Source organism: Pseudonaja textilis, chromosome 7 (genome assembly GCF_049901715.1).
Source record: "Pseudonaja textilis isolate UNSWEBS1 chromosome 7, rPseTex1.2, whole genome shotgun sequence".
NCBI lineage: Eukaryota > Metazoa > Chordata > Lepidosauria > Squamata > Elapidae > Pseudonaja > Pseudonaja textilis.
In genome coordinates, this window is record NC_141996.1 from 21,773,510 (window position 1) to 21,791,919 (window position 18,410).

General features: G+C 35.0%; 1 protein-coding gene across 3 annotated transcripts in view; it reads right to left on the minus strand.

Moving 5' to 3' along the window:
• The window catches only part of FLT1 (fms related receptor tyrosine kinase 1), a 116,309-nt gene that overhangs the window by 38,029 nt on the left and 59,870 nt on the right, over positions 1 to 18,410 (minus strand). For all 3 annotated transcript variants that reach the window (XM_026708826.2, XM_087937207.1, XM_087937208.1), the window contains exons 12-15: positions 14,998 to 15,106; positions 10,891 to 11,181; positions 5,073 to 5,219; positions 3,532 to 3,663 (exon numbers count right to left, since the gene is read on the minus strand). In XM_026708826.2, coding sequence (XP_026564611.1) covers positions 3,532 to 3,663; positions 5,073 to 5,219; positions 10,891 to 11,181; positions 14,998 to 15,106 — 679 coding nt within the window. The remainder of the gene's footprint in view (positions 1 to 3,531; positions 3,664 to 5,072; positions 5,220 to 10,890; positions 11,182 to 14,997; positions 15,107 to 18,410) is intronic.

An 18,410-nucleotide genomic window follows, 5' to 3' on the forward strand; every position in this document is an offset into this window, starting at 1 on the left:
GGCCTAATCCTGTAAGGAAGGCAGGAAGGAAACATTCTGGTGTTGCTTGCAGAAACTGCCTCTCCATTAACCCTTATTACATTCTTGGCAGGACTAGACTTCCTGTCTCAGGGACGTCTCTGGAATCATTTTTCCACTCCTTTGCTGGTACTTTGCTTGTGTAGAGTGACCATTCAAAGTTACAATGGCACTGAAAAAAGTGACTTAAACCATTTTTCATACTTACAACTGTTGCAGCATCCCCACAGTCATGAGAGGCCAGGCGAGGAGATGCATGCCTCGATGTGAGTGATATTGAGTTGGCCATGCCCAGCCAATAATATGACCACCAAGCCATGCCCACCAACTTAGCCATGCCCACAGAACCAGTTGTTAAAAAATTTGAATCCCACCCCTGATTGTATCCCAATCATATATGCAATTTCTGTAAAACCTCCTGTAACTCTGACTCAACATCTGCTGAGCAAACTGTGGAACAGACAGATCTGGAATATGATTTTCCAGGAATGTGTCTTGCTGTTCAGCCTTCCAGTCCACTGTCATTCTTGGCAAAAGAAAGAGGGAATGATTAATGTTTTCCTTGTGGGGTTCTTGACTAGTCCAGAAGTCTATAATGCCTATTTTAAGTGACTTTATGAAGGGGCAGTCACATTCTTGGTTTCCTTCAACTGTTTCTTTTCCTAAGGCAGCCTCTTCATAGTATTAACCAGATTCCTACTTATAATCATTTCTGATAGACTGTAGTTCTTATCAGAGTGTGTGAAAAAAGTCAGACTTGAACAAATGTTTATTAAACCTAACAATAGCCTACGGTAATTCATAGTCACTTGAAAATGAATAGTAAAGTTTGGTCTTTTAATGCTAGTCCCGTGCAGTACATTGAAAGACATAGAAAGTTTTATTTAGGAAGTTCTTAGAATTAAACTTTTATTAGGGTTAAAAATCAACAGCCTAAGACAAAGAAGACCACACTGATTCAAAAGCTAGATTGAGATGCACATAGCCAATTTCACATTTTTATGGGAATATCTCAAAAGTTGATGGACTATCTCTTTCTTTTCCTTCCTTCTTTCCTTCCTTCCTTCCTTCCTTCCAATAAAATTATTATATATAAAAAGAAATATTTAGTAGAAGATAGGAATAATATTTTTTTAATAATCTGGCAGTAAAAATATAATGGGATCCCTATGTATGGATCCTTATTCTAGCCATCATTTATTCATTAATAATCTTATTTAGCCCAGCTTCCTGATTTTGTTCTATTTCAATATTTTTTCTTATCTCCTTATCTTCTTATCTCCTTTCCTCCCTTCCATCTCCTTCCTCCCTTGTTCTTCCTTCCTTCCTTCCTTCCTTCCTTCCTTCCTTCCTTCCTTCCTTCCTTCCTTCCTTCCTTCCTTCCTTCCTCCCTTCCTTCCTTCCTTTCTTTTTTTCTTTTCCACTTGGATTCCATTCAGTAATAACATTTTTTTTTGCAAAAGAGTTTTAATATTGGCAGTTTTATTGTTGATCCCTTTCTTAATGGCCCCTAACATGAAAGTGATTAAATTAAGTTTATAAATAATTAATAGATGGAGCATCACTTCCATGTGTTCCAATATGATACTTTAGAAATATTCCAAGATTAGGACACTTAACTGTTGAAAGCACTTGCTGAATCCTGCTCAGTCATCATCCCTTTTCAATACAAAAATAGTAGCCAGTAAGGAAATAAAAAGAGCAGACGGTTTCCTTCCTCTCTGAATCACAAACTATTTCCCCCCCCCACAAATCTGTCAAACATAGGGACAATTCATTGATATGATCTCATTGAAATTCCTGGTCTTACTCCTCCTTAAAAATATATATGTACTGGCTTGGCAGTCACATAGACAGACAAATCATTAGCTTATTGTATGCTTGTTATATGACCTGATCAGACTTAAAACACAGAGCTACACTATACTTAAATGACTGGAGCAATGAATGAGTTCAGAAGCAACAGCAACACCAGGTTTTGTTTGCTTGGGCTAAGAACCCTGGAGATTATTGTATATAATTGTTTTATGGTTTTATTGTGTTATTTAAAAAGAATATAACTGGAAATAAAAGGACATCTAGATAAATTACAGTCTACTTCTTGCAGTAGATTTTGAGAGGGGGAAAATTGATTTTCTCAAATATCAGGCACACACAGAAAAAAATGATTTTTCCAAAATTATATGGTTTTATTTGGATAATTAAAATAATTAAGATAAGGAGTGATATACATTAACATAAACATGAAATACAGTGTTGATGCATTGCTTTCACCTATTCTTTTAGGAAATGAGTAAACAGTTAGACAAGAACCATGGTATAAAAGTGAGATTATCCAGTAAACTGTTTTATTTACTATGTTCCATGTTACAGCCTACCTTTAATTTGTTTGAAAATAAGCTTAGCTAGACAGAAAATACTAATAGATTAGATAGATGATAGATGATAGACAGAAAGACAGACAGATTATAGATGATAAATCGATGGGTGGGTGGGTGGGTGGGTGGGTGGATGGATGGATGGATGGATGGATGGATAGATGATAGATAGATTAGATAGATAGATAGATAGATAGATAGATAGATAGATAGATAGACAGATAGATAGATAAACATTTTCCTGTGTAATCATGCCCAACTCTAGGCCATGGTGCTAATCACCATTTCACCGGAAGCCAGCATTGTCTGAAGACATTTCCCATAGTCAAAGGCACATGGAATACTGTTACCTTCCCACCAAAGTGTTGTGTGTGTGTGTAGATAGATGATAGATAGATAGATAGATAGATAGGTGGGTGGATGTGGACGTGGATGTGGATGTAGATGATGTAGATGAAGATGATGAAGATGATGTAGATGTAGATGTAAGGCTCCTAATCACTGGGTGGAAGCTGTTCCACAAGATATGACTTTGAGGCCCAAGAATTTGGCATGATTTGCTGGATGGGATTTGGAGCATGCCCCCCCGATAGACCCAGTGTGGTACATAAAAACAAGGCCGAATAGATAGTCCCACAAATAGTCTGGTCCTGTGCCATGTAGGGTAGTAACTCAGCAACATGTGTTGGACCTTTCAGCCTACTCAGAGGTCACAATTCTCAAACAAGACTATCAGTTTTAATGAATGAAAGAAGAAAGCAGAAATAAATAACTCCAGGATGAATCAAATAGGTCACTCAGTTTATAGTCTGGAACAGGAAGTGAAGCAAGCAATGAGGCTAAATATACATACCCCTTCTATTCTGACTCTTGTTTGTTGGAATGCAACAAAACTTATTTTCAGGTCAATATAAACACATTCTGATTAAGTGTTTCCCGTTAGCTGTCCTGTTGACCTATTGCATTTCCTTTGTTAAAGCTTTGTTCAACAGAAATAAAAGTAGCATGTCCTAGATAAGATGCCCCTTACCTGTTTTTTCTGTGAGGAACAAGAACTGCTTTATAAAGATCAGTTGAGAATTTTAGGAAAGATCAAGCAGGAAAAATCAAGCAACATTGCGCAAGGTTTCATTACCTTGTATTGTAACATAGGCTGAACTTGTCACCATTCCTTTCAGATTAGTGGCTGTACATTGATAGGATCCAGCATCACTCTCTTGTACTCTTTCAATCAAGAGACTCTGATTTCCTGGCCCTAATATTATACCTGCAGAATTGGAATAATTCAAAATGAGTAGCTCATAAACACGGAGCGTAACTTGTGAAAGAAAATCCTATTACGATGGATATTGGAGTTATAAACTAGTCCTGAAGTTGTGATACACCCTGCAAAACAAAGACATTGCAATGTTTTCTTGGGATATGGAAGTAATGGATGTTATCGCAGGCAATTACAAGAGCTGGAAAGCACAATTGGGATTAGTGAGGAACATTTTTTTTAAAAAAAAAAAGAAGAAATGAGGTTCCCCCCTTTTTTTTTCTACAAAAGAAATACACGGTTGACAGATGTAAAACTCTGAATCTAGAATATGGTTTTCCAAGGAAGGTCTTTTTGAACTAGAAAACAACCATCAATCCTTTGTGTATGAGGATTTTGACATCATCCCTGCCAACAATATTCCTATCCATTGAATATAATTTTTGAGAAATTGTCACAAATAAATTTGCCCAGGATGAGAGGCAGATGTCTGCTGATAAATGTTCTTGGATGCTTGGAACTGAAATGTCATAGTTTCTCCTTACAGTAATAATGATACTGTATCTCTTGTACTGAGTTTTAATCAGATTGCGTTAGTTATTATCCTTTATCTATGGTGGCATGTTCAAATGTGAGTTTTTATTCAGTGAAGTATAAAACCAGGTTGACAATTATGTTAAATAAGTATGCAAATACTAATGTGAATTATGTTCTTTTGTATAATTAATGAAATATGTTTATTTCATAAATAATAATGAAGTAGTTGATGACCTTTGATGACTGATGGCTATTAAGTAGAATTTGGGTACCTGATTGAGTTCTGCATTGGAAAAGACTTTAGCCAACCAAATTATTTTGAGATGAATTCCAAGCATTTATCTATGACCTCCCTGTGAATAAAACATTTTTTGTTTATGATTGACTTGTTTCTCTTATAGGTATGTTTTTATGCAAAGACATGTTTAACAAACATTACTGAAATGACAGAGGCTTTGGCACTCTTTACCTTCTTGGACTATGTCCTAAAAACTTTACCTTATATTGGAGCAAAGCAATGAAAGAGTATTCATGTGACTATTCCAGCACTAGGGTACAATTTAAGAAGGTTTCAAGTTAGTAAATCGCTTGAAACATATAATGTGCTGGCATATTATCTCTATCTGTCTCTCTCTCCTTCTCCCTCTCCCTCTCTCACACATGCACATCCTAGAAAACAAGAATCTGAAATAAAGACTAACCTAACCCTTGAGTCAAGGATAGGCTAATGAACAAGAGGTTTCTGAATTGATCTAGAAGCAGTTCAATTTTGTAATCAGTAGCTCAATATTGCAGGAGAAGTTGGTTGAACTATTTCACGTGAAACAGAAAAATACAAGGAATCTTAAGTAGAAACAAAAATTAATGGGTGCTGCACTCACCTGGCTCTTGATGTATCTGTTTGTTGTTTTTATACCATGATACCTGGGGCTCTGGCACACCATGTACAGGACACTGCAGGCTAAGAGAGTAGCTGGTGTTGACCACCTGATCAGTGACATTCCGAAGGAGATAGGGGGCTTCCTGAGCTACAAAACATATTAACAAAACAATTAGTACATTCCTAATGCCATGGCATCGTGTTTTGTTTCACCCCCCAATTGCCTGTTCTACATTGTGGTTGTTTTCCAATTTGCCTTTTACATGCTTATACAAGGATCTCAGGGTTTTTTTTTTATAGAAAAGCACCATTGTCATATCAGTAGAAGAAAATGATACATACAGAACAGAGAATACAAGACTTATTGCTGCTATGTGCTTATTTTTATTGCATGTATGAAAAAGCGTAATCTAACTGTGTAATCTTCTGCATATGTATTGAGAAATTAATCACTTACCCTCAATGCTAGATTCAATATTTTTCCGTGACCATATAATCTTGAGAATATATTCCACTGAAGAATTTGAGATTAGATTCTACATACTCATCCATAAGCTAGGACTGTATTTTTAGGACAGGACAGCATGGATAGTATGGGATGGGATGGATAGGACAGGACAGGACAGGACGGGATGGCTAATATGGGATGGATAGGGTAGGACAGGACAGGGTGGATAGGAAGGATAGGATGGGACAGGATGAGGTGGGATGGGATAGGATAGGATGCCTAAATGCATTTACTTTCACTTGTAGTCATTTATTAATAGGAATAAAACACACTATGACAAATGAGCATAGTGGAAGATTTGGGAAGTGTTTTTACACCAATTTAACAGTAAATTATCCATAAAAAAATGGAAAATTAATAACGGAAGTGAAAGGAAAATGCCACAATGATCATAATAAAAAAAAATCAAAGAAATGCATAATTGGAAATGCAACACTATACTGTTAACCACTGTCAGTGCAATCATATTGCTAACACATTTGTATCCCAAGTGAAGTGTGATGAACTTATAAAGGGTTGTGAATGATTTTATAAGCTGTGGATTGGTACAACTGATCCAATAATAATATTAAATCCGCTTTACATGGAACAGCTTACAGCCTGGGATGATACCTTTAAGAGCATCAAACAACATCTGCCTATCCCAGGTTCTTGGGAAAGACTTGATGGGTAGATTAAAAAAATATCATAGGTGTCTAAGTATAAATGTGTGTGCATGGAATATAATTCAAGTTTTTCTTTAAAGAAGACATATATCAACTATAACACCTGGTATATGCAGAATAACACCTTGAAGGTCTTCTAGTCCAACCGCCTGCTTAAGCAGGAACCCCTATACTGTTTCAGACAAATGGTTGTCCAATGCTAATACAATCTTTATAAAGTTAAATTTGCTTCTTCGAATGAATTGTCATTGTTCACCATGTAGGATGTTTTAACCAGCAGTCACAATAAAGGATTCAACATTTCAAATGTTACATTTATTTCCCTGATTATCATGAAGTTTCAGGGAGCTTTGGATGTTCTCATTCTGCCACCAAACCACACACCTTGGATACCCTATTCCTGTTCCATTATCTTTGTACGATGCTGTATACTCTTTGCATACAGATAGGTGATTTCTGAATAATGTAGCAGAAAAATAAAGAAGAAATAGATGGCTCTGAATTGTCATTTTGGCTACCTCTTTCAAATGACCCTGTTACAAAACTTTCAAGTAAGAGTTTTTAGTGTAACAATGAGGAATGCTTGTTGGTAGAGTAAAATGTTTTTCAGACTGTTTTCATGTTGACAGTGTTATGTTCCAACGTGATGGGATCAAGGTCAGCATCTGAATTGTTCTTACAATCGACACTTCCTCTTTTTGTAGGAAATTCAGACTCTTACCAAGAGCCGATAGCTTATTCTGTCCCTTATTACAGCAAACCAAGTATTTATGAGAACTATATCTGTATACTCTCTTAAAAGTTTTATTTACTACTTATTCACAAAAATGTTGAAAATTAACGCTGAAAATGTGGCTTCTTAAAAAGACCTCTGTTACTTGAACAAAATCTCTATTTCTCTACATTAAACTAAGAACTGGTTGCTGCTGTGTAACCAGCCAGCAGTTTCTTTTAACATACATTATATGTTTGTTTACATAGCATATCTTTAAATGCTGAAGACCTTCTGAATAGTATAGTAAAAATACCGAATGGTATCTTCTATTTATATTTCTATGAAAGGTGATTGGTGTACAAACTATTGAATCATTTTGTTATATTAGTTAATTATAAAAAATAAAGGATTTTTAAATTTTATCTGATGTCTCCTAATTACTCAGTGATACATTATTTTATTTTATTTTTATTTCTTCAATAAGCTATATATAAAATCATGTTTTGAAAATATGTCCATGACAAAAGGATATGAATTTTGCCACATATATGAATTTTGTATTCTGCAGGATTACTATACATAACAGTGCAATTGAGGCAAGTAGAATGAGTTGGAAAAAAGAGTCACACAATCTAGATGCTTTTTTGATTAAATTTAATTTGTTTACAGCCATACACATATCAAGAAACAATTCCTTACTTTAAATTTGGTTGCATCACTCTCCATATTACTTTTAGTAAGGCTGTCACCATAACTAGCTGGTTTTGAAATAATTGGTTAAAGCAAAAATTTGATGTTTCCCTGATTCTTACGTGTACATTTACTGATTTTAAGTTTAGGAATTTTCCAAAAGATCTCTAGGTATTTTCCCTTGACGACTGTACTGTACCAATCTCTCTTTGATTTCAGTTGCAACCAGTCTGGCTATTCTGTACACAGTCAACAATGAACTACTTCTGGACTAAAGAAATTACTTGCAAACTGTTAGCTTCTCTGATCCCAGAAACATGAAAGGGAACTCAGGCATGATACAAAGTCCTCTGTTACAACAATACAGTTGGTCCCATGCCTTCAGTAGCAGACAGAGAAAAAGAAGTAACCCTGAGACAGAAAAGAAATTCTCTCCCCAGAAACATGATCACAAATAAAATGTTATTTTATGTTAAACACTTCTGCCCTCCCATCTTTTTTGTATTTTCAATTTTTTTTAAATATTGCATTATGAAGAGACATATGATCAGCTTCATTTTAAATCGGCAAAAACACATTTGAAATTTAACATGCAGAGTTTCTCCAATCACGTATGCAATGCTAAATTGTTCAGAGAAGACCAAAATGTGCATGTTCCAGTACATGTGCACAATTTAGTATGGAGAGTTGGGGGAGTTTAAAAGAGGCTTGTCTAAACTCTTTGCCTTCAGTGGCATCACTGTGGAATACAGCGATTGCATTATATTATAAATTTCAACATAAGCAACAGTGCAGGAAAAACATGTAGCTATCTTTGTAATTCATAGCTCTTTTTATGAATTGTCCAGCTACAAAAAAGCCAGAAACAGTATCTCTTATGTCTGCAATGTCCTATGGAGCATTTTTGAATTCATAGCATTAAGTCAGTATTAAGCTCTAAACTAATAGCACTAATAAGCGTATGTGCCTGTTTTTCAATTCATCTTGTAAACTGTATAAATAATTTTTGGGTGAATCTTACTCTCTACACTTAAACACTACTCTGTTCTCTAGCTCTACTAAAACAAAATAGGTTTTTGTATACAATCCCCTAAATTCCAATTTTCAGGTTTCTGCTAATTTGTCTTTGGGGAACTCCATCTTTCTTTCTTTCTTTCTTTCTTTCTTTCTTTCTTTCTTTCTTTCTTTCTTTCTTTCTTTCTTTCTTTCTTTCTTTCTTTCTCTTTCTGTCTTTTTTTCTCTCTGTCTCTGTCTCTCTCTGTCTCTGTCTGTCTCTCTGTCTCTGTCTCTCTCCTCCTCCTCCTCCTCCCTCCTCTATAATATGGTAAAATAAGCTGTGCTATCACTGCAGTTACCACGGATAAGATTGGCTTTCATCATATTAAAAATAGTTACCAAGTTCTCTTTTACAGGAACATAAATTGTTTCTGGATAATACTGGAAAAAAATGCTTTATAAAAGGTAGGATATAGGCAAAATTTCAAAAGAGGAACCATTATTCTTTCCTTCAGTCTGACAACTTCCAGGTAGCTAATTGTTTTCATTCCGTTATGGACTTTACAAAACTGGTATGATGGGGAAATGCTATTGTTTACCCCAACCGCTTGACAAAAGCAATTCCCACGTGAATGACCAGCTTGGCTGTGGTACTCAGCCCTGCTACCTTAAAGAAGGAAATGGGTGGGTGAGTTCTCAGGCACAAAAAAACCATCATGTTGACACCCCCCCACCCCCGTTTTAATAGCAAAGGCAGTTTTGTTTCCATTTTTGCTCTTGCTATTGTCATTCCCACACGTTTGACTAAAATTTCTATATAATAATTAATCATAAATGAACACCTATCCAAAATATAATAGGTACACATGGTAAAAAAATAAAGTTATCAGATCTATTCAAAATAGTAGACTCTTTTCTTCTATAGATTTTATATTACAAAGGAAATCTTGAAATAAAATCACAAAAGAGACTGACAAGAAACATTTAAAAGTAATGATAGATTGTGTTTAATTCTCTATCAGTAGTTTAGTCATTTTAGAAATCTTATTACCATTTGGAAATGAAAAAAGAAATGATGTGTGTTTCTGTGCGTCTGTGTGCCTGTGTCAATATGTATGTGTGTGTGTGTTTCATACACATACATACTGTACATACACAGATACATACATATACTTGTAGCCTTAATTTTAAATACATTAAATATTTGCGGTGATGATGGAAACCTTATTAGTAAGGGTAAATGTGGTAGTTTTCTTTATTAAGTTAGTTTTAACAGTTACATATTTCTTCATTATAATGTCAATGAAGACTTTTCCCATTCATCTCAACAAGTGTTTAACATAGTATGTGATTTATTTGAAAGGAAAGCAAAGGGAGACCCAATGGAAATCTCCCACAATCTATTTACTCAAAGAAGATGGGTCCAATTTTGATGGATTTATAAAGTCTAATTCATGCAAACAATGTCTAATTTCAACATGTTATTTTTCATTTTAGATCCTCAGAGCTTTCCCTGAGAAAAGTTTTTTTTAAAAAAAGATGAGTGTATTTAAGGTAGAAAAATGAATTCAAATAAATAAGCATAATAACTTGCTCAGCAGGCAATATTTATAAATCCACAAAGAGCAGATTAAAGTAAATAATACCATAGTCCAGTCAATCTCTCAAACTGAGCTGTGCTTATTCTGCACCAAAGTTAACTTATAAAACGTCCAAGGTTGACCAAAGGCAGCAGTCTTTCTATTTAAAAAAAATGTTTTCAGTTTATGCAGCTTTGACACTTTGGGAGGAGGCTGAATATCAAAGCCTGAAGAGGTTGGGTCCAAAGTTTTTCATTAGCACTTGGTGGGAGACTGCAAAGAACAATACAACATAACACACAAAATGCAATGCAGGGGGTGGGGAACTCTTCCAAATTCCAACTTCCACATCTTTGTCAAAGTAGAATAGGACTTTCTGAGCCAAATTGGAAGCCCAGGTTTAGGGACAAGGGTTTTTTTTTTGGTTTATTTTGGGATGGAGGCCTTTCTTTTCTCTCTCTTTTTTTGGCATTGTTACTCCTCCTTTGTCCAAACCTCCATATTTGGAAGTGTACAGTAGTGGTCAATCAAGATTATATCAGTGAAGTGTGTCACTTTTTAGTTAGTCCTTTATTGGCTTACATTGTGTTGTGTTGTACAATCATTCCTTGCGCTCTTAAATTTGTGGATCCGTGAGAAAACAGCCTTTTTGTTACAGCGCTCACCTCTGATGGCAACGTTTTTCTGTTGAAGCACATCTTTGCCAGTGTATATGTTTGTTGCTCGGCAGATGTAGGTGCCTGAATGTTCAAGCGAAATGTTCTTGATGATGAGAGGGAGCTCCGTGGAATATTCCTTCACAATGGCTTTTCTAATTCTTGTTTGGTTGTTAGCTGTCCTTGGTAAAAGCCAGGTGAGGTCTTTGTACAAGTATTTATTTGCTAGACATGACAACACCAGTGTTTGTCCTTCAACAGGTGCCTTCTTCAAGTTAATAGACAATCCATTTGGTATATCTATCAAAAACCAAAGCATTATTTTAGTTCATAGGAAATCTTTAAAAAAAGATATAATTTCTAGGACATAGTCCAGGAAATTATATAACTGTCTGGTTTGGTTCTGCAACCCAACAGGACAGACACAGACTTCAGAGAGTAATTAGGACTGCAGAAAAAACAGTTACTACCAACTGTATGAGTCAAAAAGAGGGCTGAGAAAATATTTACAGACTCCTCACATCCTGGACATAAACTGTTTCAACTTCTACCCTCAAAACGACACTACAGAGCACTGCACATCAAAATAATTAGACACAATGACAGTTTTCCCCCGAATGCCATCACTCTGCTAAACAAATAATTCCCTCAACACTGTCCAACAATTTACAAGGTCTGCACTACTATTACTATTAATCTTCTCATTACTCCTTATCACCCATCCCCTCCCACTTGTGATTGTATGACTGTAACTTTGTCGCTTGTATCCTTACGATCTATATTGACTGTTTCCTAGTATGATTTGATTGCTTTTTGTACCCTATGACTATTATTAAGTGTTGTACCTAATGATTCTTGACTCTTGATGAATGTATCTTTTATTTTATGTACACCCAGAGTATTTGCACCAAGACAAATTCCTTTTGTGTCCAATCACACTTGGCCAATAAAGAATTCTAATCTAATTCTAATCCTTCCTGGAGCTGAAATAAAATGGTGGTGGGTGGGATTATTGAGTGAATGGAGGACATAATGGGAACACTTTTATGATGCATGGATTATTTTCACAGAAATTAACTTGATGAAACGCATAGAGTGGTATTTGATGAATATTTGTTATGATCAAAGAATCAATATGTAAAGGGCTTAAAATATATGCTTATTTTATTTCTGACAAAGTATGTGGGTTTTCCGCTTTTCTTATCACTCTTCTTGTCACTAGGTATCTAGCCCTGATTAAGGCAAAGTTTGAATACACTGATTTTGAAGGAGACCAATTGATGCTTTATACTGCCATACCTGCTATATCTGAATTGCAATATAAAGTTGGGGGGGGGGGGAAAGCTAACGTTTCTACTACTAATTTTGTAAAATTTTACAAAAATGTGAAATTACAATGTCAAAAACCAAGTTCATAAGTACTTCGATGCCAGTGAGCAGCATTCCCCTGTTACTGGGAACAGCAGCAGGAAAGCGTTAATATGTTTTTATGCTGCCCTGTATAAATTGTATCTATTTAGCCTTTATGGAAACACACAAGAGTAAAAGAATAAATTTGTCTGTATCAGAAGTAATCCTTCATAATACTTCTGAGGATGCAATTTGAGTTCTACTATTGTAATTTAATCAATTCTTATGGTTTAATAGAGGGCCAGGCAACATATTTTTCTGGGGGGAGGTTTATGATGCTCAAATATTTTTGAACTACTTTAATAGGGAAGTTACCTGGTTTTGAAAACTACCAGCCTCATCCATGGTGACCATTGATAGAGGGTTAAGAGCAGTATTATCAAAACATTTTGGGAGGGTCAGTTTGCTTTTCCTAAAAGAAGTGTCACTTCTAATCCACCTTTGGCATATCATGCGTTTGATAATATAATTTTTGAAATGATATATTACATCATTGAAAATGGTGAGTATGAAATAGGCATAATAAACAAATTAATTTTGTTAGAAAGAAAGGAGAAAAAAAGAGATACTTTCTAATATGCCTTTACTAAAAAAAATACTTTTTTTAAGCACCTCACAGTATTAAAACCTGAGACTAATTGAATAGTGAGCGGCTGGAGTAATGTAAAAGAGTTATATTTACTTTAGTGATTTGAAACTTCCTGTGGAAATCGCTCCCAGGTTTCCTGATGGAAGATTTTGTTTATCTTTGCCAAGCACCATCAGGAATCTCAAAATAAAATGCCTTTAGTGACACTGGTCAGCCGGGAGATAAGGCTACACTGTTCCTGTCTCACCCTCAGTAATTGCAAACCCACCCAGGGTCCTGCTGTGTGCCAGCAAAACAGCCCAACAAATAGGGGAAGGATCAGAGTGAAAGGGTGGAGTGTAAGGAAGATAGAGAACGAACCACTCAACATTTGGAGATAGCTAAGGCGGCCACAGTAACTTTGATTATTAAGTCCCTAAAACGAAATCTACTTAAAACAAAAACTTCAGATTCATGAAGGCTAATCTCAATAGACGGCAGGGGCAGAAAAAACCCTAATCACAGAAAAAAAATATGAAAACAGGACTAAGCTATGGTCAATTGATGTCTTTTTCAACTTTGTCTGCTCCTTTGCCTTTGTCTGCTTCCTTTTCCTTTTTAAAATCTAGAGGAGATAATTCATTATTGGAGGATTTTTCTATGTCAAATTCATAATCAAACTAATTGAAAGATAGTAGCTTAGGGATCCACAGTGATCTATAATCAACCCTCATTGGGTGAAGCATATCATCTTGGTGTGATGCCCTGCATTTTGACTAATAGATAGCAAAAAAAACCTCCACATTTTTTTTCTACAACTATACTTTCTTGTTCAGTCTGAAAAAGATATACCCTGAAAGAAGAAGGGAAATTGTATAACTTCTTATGAATAGCTCATAGTGTCTTTGCCTCTATTTAACTACAAGGTGGACAAAGGATTGGCTGAATATCTTGTCTTTCATACATTGCATAATATTTCTGCAGCAAATGGAAATCTCCTTGCATTTTTGCTTTCCATTAAATCTTAGGGACCCCTCTGTATTTTATTGAAGCAAGACAATTGCGAACACCAAGAAGAATTCCACCTTTTGAAAAATTAAGGGACAAAATCTCCCGGAAGAACTGATGGACAATATTCACCCAGGATTTCTCCTCATAAATGTGGCGGGAAATTGGGAAAGGCCAATTGTGCCCACCTTTGAGTTCACTAACATTTCAATCTAATTAATTGACAGTATAGAGTAGCAAAGTCTCAAAAGAGAATGGCTTTTTTAACCGCTCCCCCATATGTTCCTGTCCCCACCTTAGCATTCTCTCTGGTTTTGCCAGACTTAAAATGAAAACAAACTTAAAAGTTGTTGAAAAGCTAACAGACCTCTAGCAATCAGTCTAGCCCCAAAGTATCTATTTTGAATACACTGAAAGGAAATCCTTTTTAGCATCCTGGCCTTTTGTTCACAGCCATCAGCATTTTGAATTGGCATTAGTTTAAAGATTTTTTTGTTGTTGTTCTTCTTGTTCCCTAGTAAATCAGAACATTTAGGGTTTTTTTTCCAACTGATTGGGAGAAGAAAATGCTAGCTAATTACACTAGCTTAAGCTTGAACAATTTCACACAGATGCTTTTCTCATACCATACTTTTTCTTAAGCCCATAGCAAGACCTACTTGAGTCTGAAACTGATTTAAAAAACTTTCCTTTCTTGGCAGGACCACAGGGTCCCATGGTTTACTTTCTTCTGTTCATGTGAATCCAGCACACATGTTATGTCAGAGTAAACCAAGTCATGATGGATAAATAGACAAAATGTTTATAGTCATTTAGTACTCATAGTTTTCATCATATTTTAGAGTTTAAAGATCCATTTGTTAAGTCATTAAGGTGAACAAATGTAGCATGGGAAAACTTTTACAATAATATTTTAAGATGCCACGAGATGCTTTGAAATGATAGCAACTTCTTTGATAACTGCATTCAAGAGGGATGCCTAATTATATTAGCTGTTGATTATATTTACAAGCCAAAACATTAGCACTAATATAAAATGTTGTTGCATCTATCATAGCTAATCATTAATCACAAAATGTCAAAAAACCCTAAATGTCACATGAATTAGTGGAACATGAAATCTACTTCACCTGTTACAAAATAACTGATGTCTCTTTTGTCCTTTCCCAGTTTATTGGATGCTATGCAGCTGTAGGTTCCAGATGTTCTGGATTCAGCCACAACCAAGATGCTAGCAGTCTGTGAAAGGAACAATAATTTTATGTTTATACATTTGAATTATTTTTTCACAGATCCAGCTAAACAATATCTCTAATGTGATTCAGTTATATATTTTTAAAATGATTTTATTAAAGCTTACAAATACTGTGCAAGGATAAAAGTAAAGAATAGTGCACAATGATTAAAAAAAATAAACAAAAAATGTAAGAAGATACATAAAACATTATTCTCCCCTCTCCTCAGAACAGTATAATTTCAGTAATTGGTTCAATTGCAGCATTGATTCAATCAAATGCAAATTTCATTGTAGAAAAAGCCTATGAAGCTAATTGGACAATTAAGAGGAAAGCTGTTTTCCCAAGTGACTTTTATATTATCATAGTAATTTCCTTTTGAATATATCAAATTAGAATGTTTTATCTCATGCTTATGATGCTACAACCAGTGAGGTGTGGTACAATGAAGGTCCTGAGTCAGAAAGAAAAATTGGCAAGGAAATTTCCAGGAAAACCTGGCTCCCATTTGGAGAATGAAGAAGCAGCTAAGATAAAGAAGAGATTCTTGCCTTTCTTACTTACAAATCAAATACTAAATACAGTTGCAAGGCAATTATTAATAACTTTGCATGTGGCAAGATAAAAAATAACAGTAAGAAATTTGGCATTCAGATTATTTTATAAGCAAAATAGAACCTATTTTTAGCACAGATTGCCATTTCATTGTTGAAAATGATGTCCAGTGCTTACAATTAGTGAATGTTCAGAGATAAAGAAGATTCTGGAGAAGAAACACATGTCTGAAAAATGAAGCCACTGAGGATAAACAGTTTTTGGGAGAGGGAATCATTGTATGATTTTGATAATTTTCAGAGACTAAAATGCACAAAATACACTTCATACTGATGGTCTGGATCAGGGCTCTCCAACTTTGGTGACTTTAAGCCTAGTGGACTTCAACTCCCAGAATTATGGGAGTTGAAGTCCACTAGGCTAAAAGTCACCAAGGTTGAAGTTCGCTGGTCTAGATATTCCCTTAATGAGTAGTCTCACTTTTGTTCTGAAGGTCTGCTTACAAAGCAAAATTTAACTTTGCTGTGATTAATAACAGAGAAAGAACCAACAATGGAAGCTGTCATTGTTTTACACAAACATCACATTCATAAACAAACCAGACTTTTGTCTGATGTTTTAGCCTTCTCCTCTACCATCCTCAACAGCAGCCTGCCAACATTTTACAATGCATCCTAAAAAATATTTCATTAGTCACCAATATGTGACTAAACACAACTGGTGTTTAGTTGCCAAAGATAAAGGATGATCTCTATATAACCACTCTCTTCTGGGTTTTTTTTTAACCATAGCTTTTTTTAATAAAGAAAAGCTGATAATTAAACAAAGACAGGTTTCACTGACATAGTATTCATATGCATAATATTCTTTCACCCAAAAGACAAAGTGTTCACAGCCATACAAGAAACACACATATCTCCTATGGCATATAAATAACACTGATTCTTGCCTGCACAAGTGTAATAGCAATACAGGAAGATTTTTATAATAAAAAACAATCTCATGAGATATCGTAGATACTTCTTCCTGATTAATGTCTTTTAATAACATATCTTGATATAACTCACAATTTAAAAGATGCTTATTATGTTTTTGCAAATCAGCCTGTAACTCTGATATCTAATCAGCAGAGGTAGTAAGGGGATACATTTAATATATTTCATATCCCACATAAATAACTTTCAGGCAGGGACTAAGAGTTACAGAAGTGATTTTCTGCAACTTGCATGAAAATGTTTAAATTAGTCTTTCCTCTATTTTAAGCTTTGAACAAGGAAACTTTTCTAATCCTGCTTTTCTAACCTTTTAACCCTGCTAAAGGATCTCAGAAAGTTTCAAAATTAAGAAAACAAAAATATTTCCATGGAACCACTCATGTTAATAAAGATTAATTAAGCATTCCTATTTCAATAAGTTTCTCTGTTTAGATGTAACTCAAGGATCTTCAAACTTGGCAGCTTTAAGACTTGTAGACTTCAACTCCCAGAATTGCCAAGCTAACATGACTGGACGAAGAATTCTGGGAGTTGAAGTCCATAAGTCTTAAAGCTGTCAAGTTTGAAGACCCTTGATGTAACTAGATAGAACAAAATGCACTGATAAAATTATTAACCTGGCCAACTATAACCAGCTGAAGAGTATAAAAATATAATGGAAAATTCTATCTGATTCTACCTATGAGATGATAAAGTATTAGGGCAAATTCCTCCTATCGTTTGCCATTATAATGAGAAAAAACATGTACGAATACTGCAGAAATATAAATCGAAAAATAGCCCAGCTCAAAACAAAAACATTAAATACTTTGTTCATTAATTATGTACCATCAAATTGTTGTCACTTTTCAGTGACCACATAGATATATTTTCTCTATGACTCTTTTTTTCCAGAAGAAATTTATTTTGTGGATGTTTTTATTATTTTAATGTTCTTAAATTGTTTTATAATTTAAGAATTGTAAGCTGCCCAGAGTCACTTCACTGAGTTGCGTGACTATGGAAATTGAATAAATAAAATAAATAAAACTGTTGTCTTATGACAACATATGCTAAACTCAAGTTATCTCCTAGCAGCTTATTTATTTCAGCCCATGACAAATAATTTTCTCAATTAATGTGGCAAGAGGAACTTAGCTTTGACAGGATGGGATGATTTGAACTCATACTGGAGGCAATCGAAAATCTTTTGGTGATTAATGATGGCTATAAATTAACTTATACAGTACATCACAATAAAACATTCAATGTTCAAAATTAAGGCTTGCAAATATTAAAAAATAATAAAACACCAAACAACAGTACAATAACAAAAAAGACAGGATCAGTCACTTTTCTCAGGACCTCAGAAACAAGTCAAGTTTTAATTGCATATAGAAACCAACAATAAGACGATCAGGTTCAGAGGGACATAGGTGGCTCCATTGAGGAGTATTGCCTGAGACCCTCACTCCACTAGCCATTTGTCCCAAATTGTTCAGATTCAGTTGAATTATTAAGGTGCAAATCTATAAAAAAATGTGTTGCTTACACCTGAATATCAGAGGGTGAAGACTGGGGAATGGAACAATAGTCTTCAGATCAGACATGGCCATTATGTATATAAACATAAAACACCACCTGGCTTCAAGGCCACCAAATGCAGTCTCAGTATCCTTTAATTTAGAAAGGTGAGCAAACTGAGTCTTAATCTTACACCACAAGGGTTTCTATTTATTCATTTCAGGGGTGGGATTCTATGGGTTCTGTCTGGTCTGT